General features: G+C 35.4%; 2 protein-coding genes and 1 pseudogene across 2 annotated transcripts; 2 read left to right on the forward strand and 1 right to left on the reverse strand.

Moving 5' to 3' along the window:
* Positions 1-359: 359 nt before the first annotated feature.
* LOC125498280 (germin-like protein subfamily 1 member 1) lies at positions 360-1,100 on the forward strand (annotated as a pseudogene).
* A 1,577-nt stretch (positions 1,101-2,677) lies between these two features.
* Positions 2,678-4,411, reverse strand: LOC104898031 (UDP-glycosyltransferase 79B9). Its single transcript, XM_010685029.4, has one exon. The coding sequence runs from the start codon at positions 4,292-4,294 to the stop codon at positions 2,903-2,905; it is 1,392 nt and encodes a 463-aa protein (XP_010683331.2). The 5' UTR covers positions 4,295-4,411; the 3' UTR covers positions 2,678-2,902.
* Positions 4,412-6,886: 2,475 nt separating this feature from the next.
* On the forward strand, positions 6,887-8,466 carry LOC104898032 (anthocyanidin 3-O-glucoside 2'''-O-xylosyltransferase). The gene has a single exon (XM_010685030.4). It carries the CDS (start codon positions 6,999-7,001, stop codon positions 8,388-8,390), a length of 1,392 nt encoding a protein of 463 aa, XP_010683332.2. The 5' UTR covers positions 6,887-6,998; the 3' UTR covers positions 8,391-8,466.
* The last annotated feature ends 1,710 nt before the right edge of the window (positions 8,467-10,176 follow it).

The following is a 10,176-nucleotide window of genomic DNA, read 5'->3' on the forward strand; positions in this document are numbered from 1 at the left end:
TTCTTGCCGGAGTATGAGGGTCAAGAGAGTGGGGGAAAGTGGTGATGAGAGTGAAGGAGAGTGGGAGTGGGAAGGTGGGAGTATAAAAATACATAAATACAATTCTATGTATTTATACAGGGCATTAGTATGAAATTCTAGGGCGAGGTTTAGCAAATGAGCAAACTTACCTTGGATTTAATTATATTTTGCCTTTTAAGTTTGTCTTTCTAATTTCATTACCCCTTGCTTAAGCTACTCAATTTCCGTCCTTCCCTCACTCTCAAATTTTGGTACAAACATCATATAAAATCACTCTTTATACTCACTACTTATATATATATGATGCTCTCTTAAACTTTCCAAAAAAAGAAAATACATCATTACTTTTAACCATGAATTCCAATCTGCATCTTAAATTCCTTAGCTTTTTACCCTCGATTTCTTGTTAATATTAGGCCTGGCCCAAGGTGATCCAAAACCACTCCAAAATTATTGCGTTGTCGATACAACAGGCCAACATTCTTTTTTTATGAATGGACAACCATGCTTGGATCCCGAACTAGCAAGCCCAACCCACTTTGCAACCTCAGCCCTATCAAGGCCCGGTAACACGAGTGCAAACCAATTTGGGTTTAGTGTCATCCTCACTAGCAACCAAAATCTTCCGGGTCGTCAAACCCAAGGCCTGATCTTGGGTCGGGTCGACATTTCCCCTGATGGGTTAGTCCCACCCCACTCTCACCCACGAGCCTCAGAAGTGGCTACTTGCCTCAAAGGGGATATCTTAGTGGGCTTTGCTGATACATCCAATAAGATGTATACGCAACGATTGAGGCCCAGTGAGTCTTTTGTTTTTCCAAAGGGGATGATCCATTTTCTTTACAATGTGGACCAAAGAAGCCCAACTGTGGCTATTTCTTGGCTTCCTAGTGAAAATCGAGGAACCCAAATAGCTTCAATTGCTACATTTACTTCTCAACCACCTATGCCAAATAAGGTGTTGGAAAAGGCTTTTAAGATTGATGGACAAGAAGTAACTCGAATTAGAAATCACCTTCAAGGTTAATCACGTTGATGTAATTAAATTGTATAACAATCTCATGTAATTATTGTATTATACAAGGAAAATGTTTGAGTAACCACATTATTAATAATTACTAATATTTTTTTGAGGTATGCTAATTACTAATACTATCTATAATGATATTTTTTTTGTTATTTACTATATGATTAATTGATTATACTGACGATGTTAACTCTAAAAGAAATCTGATCATCTTAGCTGTCAAGATTAAATTCTCTTTCTCCAATATAGCTTGGATCATACGACACTTTTTTCAAGTTCCTTAGCCTGAACTGCTCTGTATGTTGTGGTACACATTACAAATTGGGTCCAAACACAGACCCGGGGCATGTTTTCTTCGGCATAAAACAGTTGAACTGAACTGGACTGAATCGAACTGAACTGAATTGAAACGAATAGCGATATATGAGAGTAAAAGTATTGTCCAAAGCTGAACTGGACTAAACTAAACTGACAATAAGTAGGGGAAAACAGGTTTTGATTATTTGATGGGGTTGGCTCTGGGTCCAAATAATCGATTTGTGCTATCATCATAATAACAAAGACAGGGTTTAATCCAATATATTAGGGGGTATTAAAAGTACAATAGATATTGTATTATCTTATGTGATTGTGTAAGGAAATATTTTTTCTGTATTTGCTCTTTCCTATTAGGCTTAAGATATTGTAATAAATTTTCATGCTTTCAGTTTGTGAGATCAAACTACGAAAACTTAATTATACCATATTTTTCATATGTAAATACTAGTAGAATCCCAACAATTTTTTTTGGGCCCCTTTTGGGAACCCGTGGTAAGTTGAATTTTTTCTGGGCTGTTCTCGCACATTATCACTCACCCAGAGGTTCAAAAATAATGATATGACACTCAATAAGCGCGATAAATGCTCATTCTCTTCGTGGAGAACATGTAGACATTTGAAATTTTCACATACCCTGTTTAAATCTATTTTTCTCCGACATACAACAACAAAAGGTATGATGTAATAACTTTGAATATCTAATTCAACATGAATAGGTTTTATAGAAAAACCCTTATTATTATTAAATTTCTACTTTTAATTCTAGTTTGTTGATTTAATACGTCAGTATAGTAAAAAAAAAACTTTATACATTACTTTAATATAAAATTTTAAATATCGTACAAATAATGGACCTTATATTAAAGTAGTCTTTAGACACTTTCCAATGGTATAAAACTATAATTTTAAAGTATATATTAAAAGTTGTAATTGATCATATACTCTGGTTAAGTTTTTAATTGTGAACCCGATTCTATTTCTTCTTATTCTAAACTTTATATATGTATTTTTATTAATTTGAAACTCTATTTATTTTATAAAAAAAATGACATGATATTTAATAAGCTCGACAAATGGCATCGTCCATTGATATATGCCAAATGTTACGACCTCATGATCTGACTTTTTTACTATTCCTTATATATTAGTGGTATGATATAATATGATAGCAAATATTTAAATATGCTATCATGTGCGAAATTTCGTTAGAATTGTTTCGATATGTCTTTCAAAATACAACTTTCTAAAAATATATCCACAAGTAACTAGAATGATTTATAGTTAAAAAAAAAAAGTATATTAAAAACCATATAAGACTAAACATGGAGAATTATATGGAAGAACATCAACGAATTACATAATTTACTTGAGAGCTAATGCTTGTGGAATCCATATTCAACTCAACATATTACATAGATTGTTTGATAGTTACTGCCTGTGGAATCCTTATTTAACTCATAATTAACTTAACTTATTTGCAGTAACCACTAACCATAACTTAACTTACTCCATTAAAGAATATGGAATGAGCTAAGGTCAACCAACAAGAGCTTGCAAATACTTGATGAACCTATCAGTTTCACGATGCATAAAACCAGGGTCAACTAATTTGTTCCTCAAATTTTCATGGTTTTTCTTGATCAAACTACTGATCTCACTATCTTGATCCATCATAGATATAACAGATGCACACAAACTTTCCTTAGACACCCATGTCCCATCCTCTCCTCTTTCTACTTCCACAACCAACTTCAACTCCTCCGCAAGAAATTTACTAAAAAACACTTGTTCAGGTTGTTGTGGGATCAACACTATCTTATTTTTACTCATCAAAGACTCCCATATACTCCCCCACCCACAATGGCTCACAAAGCACCTAACAGATGGATGCGCTAGTATCTGTGGCTGTTGCACCCAATCCCCGGTCACCACCCCTCGATCTCCAACCCTCTCCTTAAACCCCTCAGGGAACGCCTCTTCCACGGTTGCACAACCAGTAGGGGGCTTGAACGCCACCAAAAAGGGTAATCTAGTCATTTCAAACCCGAGCAGGATCTCTTGAAATTGGGCCACATCTAGCACAACCTGACTCCCAAATGCACAAAATACAACCGTTCCTGGCTCAAACCGACTCAACCACTCGGCCAAACGAGGCTCGAGCTTTGCCTCCTTAGGCTTTGGGAGGAGTAGGATTGGAAGTACGGGCTTGTTGTTGTATTGGCTAGACAAATACTCACAATACTTGCCTTCTATCTCACCGTAGGTCTTGATAATAATAGCATCGCTACCTTTGAGCGAGTTGGTGAGCCTCTGATGGAAGGTGACCCCCTCACCATAGGGCATGTATAAGCGGAACCTCGTCCTCTTGTCCATGATCACTGGCGTGGACATAGGATAACCAGGAGGAATATCAGCAACACACGAGGAATCCTCGTTATTAACGACGTCCCTATCTATATCTTTTGGTGGTTCCCTAAATGGAATCATAGTAAAAGCCAAGCGCGCTGCAGAAACTACCCAATAAGATACACACTTGGCCTCCGACCTACAGGCAGCTACTGCATCCGGGATCCAATACGCAAAGTCGTATAAGATAATGTTGGGTTGGAGTTTGGAAATGATGGACTCAAATTCAGGACGGATAAGGTCTAAAGCGGTGGCGAGGTGAGTCTCGAGGTGGAAGGGGATGTCCGAGGCGGTTTCTGTCCCTGGTGGGAGTGGATAAACCATAGGTATAGTGATTGTGTGGAGTGTCAGATTTGATGGATAAAGGTTTGAAGATTCAACTAATAGTTTGGCTTTGTTAGGGAGTAACAGAGTGACTTTGTGGCCTTTCTCTGCTAATATGTTAGCTAGCTGCATAAATGGAATTGTATGCCCCATGGCTAACCATGGATACATCACTACTTTCAACTGTTTTTCCTCCATTTTTGATGGGTTGATCTCGTTCCTTTCAATTTATGGTACTCTCTCTTACTGCCTTACCTACTACGTACCTAGCTTAGTGAAATGCTCTAATAATTGATCATAAAGTACGATTGTAGTCTTTTTCAATTTTCAGAGTGCTATATTTCACGAACCACCACAAATAGTCAAATACAATAGCTCGGTTTGGGACCCACCAATCAGTAGTAGTGTTTACTCCCTCCGTTTCATAATATAAGGCACGCACGATTTTCGAGTTCGAACTTTAACAGTAGATGAATTCCAAGTAGAGTCCAACTACCACTGTTAACAAATATTTTATTTGTGTATTTTCAATAGGTAGTTTGCTCAATAGGTAGGTGTACTAATCTTTCATTGTAATATAGGAAGTAAGTAATAGATTTTCCTTGTGTAAAAACCATATAAATTTATCCAATCAAAACATGTCATCTCTAGACTCTAATTGTACATCTATATCAATATACATATTTAAAACAAGGTATATCTATCCTACATGTCAACCTATCATGCATTATGCCAAGTGTCATCTACTGAAATTTATACTAACATGTTGAATGCCAAATGGCGTGTTCACATCCAAAATTTTTGATGTCACATGGCGTGATATATCTTGCTTAGTGCTTGCTATAACATTGATAATTGCCTCCAAAAAAAACTACCTTGAAATCAAACAATGATATTAATGTGGGAAGTTTTAAACAACTATCTAAATTATAGCTACCGGTCAAATATAATTAAATGTTTTTACTTAAAATTTAAAATTATAGCACATGGATTTCAAAATATCAATGGTTGAATTTTATCTTTCTCAAATCAATGGTTAAGTTAAGGTTAAGGTTAAGGTTAAGTATTCTATTTTATGATTTCTAAATTAAATTGATAATTCTAGACAAGTAATCTAGACTTCTATTATTATTGATTTGTTTAGTAATTAGTAATCTACTTGAATTCCGAAACTATTATATCTACTTGAAATCCTAATTTATTATTAATGTTATAAATTAATAAAAATTATACACTTTAGAAGTTTAATTAGTATTTTTAATTTTAAACAAGTTGATTCATGTAAAGATGATTATGAATGACGTGAAACTATTAGTGCAACTACTGTAATACGTATAACAACTCAAAAAGACGGATAATCAAATAGACTCGAGACTCCTAAGTCTTATGTTACTATCTTAGTATATTTTAAGATCCACAACTGAAACATCAACGATGAAAGTCGATCAATCTAATGATGATTCGAGTATTGTTAACCGTGTAATAACATTGATGATCGAGCCCTATCTTGTATAAAGAACCTCGTAACAAGAAATATAAAAGACAATCAATCTTTTGATGGTTTTGATTAATGTCAAAAGACAATCAATCTTATGATAATTTGATATACGTGAACCTTAACTTAACGAAAATCGATCAATCTAATCTAATGATGCTTTGATTATCGTGAATCGAGTAATAAAATCGAGCACTATTTTGTAAGATATATAACCGTAACGTGGTTTTTCAAATATGGACCGTTTAATAAGATCGCCTCCTATGTTATTATCTTTTAATATTAACACTGAAACATCAACAATCTTGATCCTCCACTGATATGAAGTGTATTAACTATGATCTACTTTCATAGTTTCAATGTTTCATCCTCTATTGATATGATTATATATATCAACTTGGTCACAGTTATCATTTTCATATTCGATTAACGTTGATCATTGTTACCTGTTTAGTTGTTCCATGAACGATGAAAGTCGAACAATTTTATAATTAATTTCAATTCATTAATATCAAACTACTTCTTTAATTTTAACTCTTTTTGTTGCTATATAATGACTTAGTGAGAGTGAGTAAGTCACTAACTAACTAAATGTTTAAGTTTAATAGTTTATAATTGACTCTAATCATAAATCAATATGGACTTATGCCTTAGCCCTTATGGTTGTTACTTGAATACTTATGCAATCATGAAAAAGAATAACCTAAATGGGAAATAGCTAATAATATAACTATATAAAGAAAATAACTTTGGGGGAGTCATTTGTCACTTCAATGTTATCATCTTCCTTTCCGTTTCGCATGAAAGTGATAGAAAAACGTAACAAAAAATATTACTTCATCCGTTTCGTTTTAAATGCAATAAATGAGTATTATTTGTGAGATATAAAATATTCATTTGTTGCATTTAAAACGAAACGGAAGAAGTAGTAATCTTTCTAACTCTTTTTACGGGGTGTTTGACACGAGCGATAGAGATTAAGAGGTTAAAAGTGGGATAAGGATAGGAAATTGATATGTGGGATAACGTCAATTGAAAGGAACAAAACCAACAATTAAACTACAAATAATTGATATAGAAGCATAAATATATCACAGAACAAAACACGTGTAAAATGATAAAGTATCATTATGTTATCCTTGAACAAGAGGAGGAGAGTGATTATGATCTCATGCAGCAAATTATCAATCAACACCACTGATTGGTGGGTCCCAAACTGAGCTATCATAGTATCATGGTGTTTTGTCAAATAGTATAGTATAGTGAAAATTGAAAAGATGACTACAATCAGATCAATTATTAGAGCATTTCACTATAGTAGGTAGTAGGTAAGGCAGTAAGACAGTTTCATAAATTGAAAGGAACGAGCGAGCTCAACCCATTAAGAATCAAAGTGATTAAACAAAAATGGAGGAAAAACAAATGAAAGTAGTGATGTATCCATGGTTTGCCATGGGACATGCAATTCCATTTATGCACCTAGCTAACATACTAGCTGAGAAAGGCCACAAAGTCACTCTATTACTCCCTAACAAGTCCAAACTTGTAGTTGAATCTTTAAATCTCTATCCATCTATTGTGACACTCCATACAATCACCGTACCCACGGTCCATCCACTCCCTCCTGGGACGGAAACCACCTCGGACATCCCCTTCCACCTCGAAACACACCTCGCCACCGCTTTAGACCTTTTCCGTCCTGAGTTTGAGTCCATCATTGCTAAACTCCAACCCAATGTTGTCTTCTACGACTTTGCCTATTGGATTCCAGAGGCACTTGCTGCCTCTGGATCCAAGGCCAAGTGTGTTTCTTATTGGGTAGTTTCTGCTGCGGGTATGGCAATGACTGTCATCCCATTTCGGGAACCATCAAAAATCAATGAGAATTTGTGTATTGCTGGTGGTGTAAGTGTTCCTCCAGGTTACCCTATGTCGTCGTCCATGCCTATTGTCATGGACGACGCGAAGGTGAGGTCGTTCTTGTACATGCCCTACGGTGAAGGGGTGACCTTTTACCATCGCATTGCTAACTCGCTCAAAGGTAGTGATACTGTCATTGTTAAGACATATGGTGAGATAGAAGGCAAGTATTGTGATTATTTGTCTACCCAGTACAACAACAAGCCCGTCCTTCCACTCCTACTCCTCCCAAAGCCTAAGGAGGCAAAGCTCGAGCCTCGTTTGGCCGAGTGGTTGAGTCGGTTTGAGCCAGGAACGGTTGTATTTTGTGCCTTTGGGAGTCAGGTTGTGCTAGATGTGGCCCAATTTCAAGAGATCCTGCTCGGGTTTGAAATGACTAGATTACCCTTCTTGGTGGCGTTTAAGCCCCCCACTGGTTGTGCAACCGTGGAAGAGGCGTTCCCTGAGGGGTTTAAGGAGAGGGTTGGAGAGCGAGGGGTGGTGACCGGGGATTGGGTGCAACAACCACAGATACTAGCGCATCCATCTGTTGGGTGCTTTGTGAGCCATTGTGGGTGGGGGAGTATATGGGAGTCTTTGATGAGTAAAAATAAGATAGTGTTGATCCCACAACAACCTGAACAAGTGTTTTTTAGTAAATTTCTTGCGGAGGAGTTGAAGTTGGTTGTGGAAGTAGAAAGAGGAGAGGATGGGACATGGGTGTCTAAGGAAAGTTTGTGTGCATCTGTTATATCTATGATGGATCAAGATAGTGAGATTAGTAGTTTGATCAAGAAAAACCATGAAAATTTGAGGAACAAATTAGTTGACCCTGGTTTTATGCATGGTGAAACTGATAGATTTATCAAGCATTTGAAAGCTCTTGTTATTGGTCGTTGACCTTTTCATTTTTTGTTATTGAACAAGTTAAACGACCATGATCTCTATGAATAAGAATAAATCTTTGTTGGGTTGATCATATGAGTTAAATTTAAACATCAGCTCGATCTCAAACTAGACATGTAGCAGCTCAACTAGCAGCTAGCTTACCAATAAAATTCTTCATGTTTTGTTTAATTTGCTCTATCTTCTTAATGTACGCCTTGAATAATACAATGATTGAAACAAAGTGGAGTGGTTAAGCAATTGCTTTTGCATTAAAAACATTATTATACCTCCATACGAGCTGGATAAGGGACCAACAAATCATTGTTGGAATACAAATCTAAAATTGCATTAGCATGGGTGAAAGCTAAAGAAACATGTATATAAAGTTTTTGGACTCATATGCTGTATTGCCTGTATATATGTGGGCATGGCTTATTTCCTTCCTACTTTGTTTTCTTCCATTTCCAAATTATAGTGCCTATTTCCATAATAGGTTAAAATTCAAACATAGCATAAAATTTGGAATAGTTAGATATATATATATATATACTGATTCATAGAAGCATTCCCCTTGTTGCATATTTCAACAAGTACAAGGATATAGAGGTCCTAAGTCCTAACCTCTCTTAGAATTATTAAGCACAAACTTAAACTATTAAACCCAAGCGTTGTTTGGTTGACATTGTTTAAGAAAGTTAGAATTCCTCGAAATTGGAGATTTTGGTGTTTTTTGATTAACAAATTCATCGGAAGTAGAAATTCCTAGTAAGTTCCACCTCCCATAAAATGGAGGAAATTACTTACCTAGGTAAGTGGAAATTCACATGGTAATTTTTATTTTTCATGAATCACCAAACAACATTTAGCGATTCCTAGAAAATACAATTACACAAGAAAGTAAATTTCCAATAAATTTACACTCACGACACTCAACTAAACAAGCACCTATTCTCACTCCTCACAAGAATTGGACTCAAGACCATATTAGGGGAATAAGGCGTGTTGCCTACCAACTGAACCCGACTTGATTTTCCCCTTCGTTGCATATTATTTTTCTCTCTTATTAAAATTCTTCTTCCATTCAAAATATTTGCAACATATCGACTTTCACGCTTGTTAATTCACAATTTTCATCATTAATACCTTTGATGTACTTCCCCTGTTTTTTTAGTTGACCTGTTTTCCTTGAACACACATGTCAATGCACTATTTTAAACTTTTATATCGTCTCTAGTTATCAATAAGCAAAAATTACAAAAAGTTGATGTTATGAAATTATACATGGAAACGAATCTAACAAGATCTCACATGACTAAATTTTTCTTTAAGTACAGATCACAAAAGATAGTCAAAGTTACATACGTGAATAGTGTCAAAAGTCTAAACAGGTCATCTAAAAAACTATACTAATAAAATTATGTAAGGTTAACACATTTAAGATATACATTGAGATTAATCAATTACATTCTACATACTTCATTTTACATATGAGTAAAAACATGCGTGTAGTCAAAGTATGACTATTTTTTTTCAGATAGATAAACTAAAATTATTCAGATAAGCCAATACGATCCGTTTCCACATCAGTCTTATTTGCCAAACATGGACTTTGTGGACTCGATATTGTATGGGCTGTACTTAGCAGGAAAAAGAAATATGAAAATGTTGCTCCGTACAACAAAATGCGGTGCTCGAACCTCTATATAGTTCTGCTTTAATGGATCAGAAAAGCCCAGTTTTTCTGCCAATAAAACGAAAGGGAATATCACCAGGGCCCAACTTGGGTATAGGCATTTAA

This window comes from Beta vulgaris, chromosome 6 (genome assembly GCF_026745355.1).
Source record: "Beta vulgaris subsp. vulgaris cultivar EL10 chromosome 6, EL10.2, whole genome shotgun sequence".
Classification (NCBI taxonomy): domain Eukaryota; kingdom Viridiplantae; phylum Streptophyta; class Magnoliopsida; order Caryophyllales; family Amaranthaceae; genus Beta; species Beta vulgaris.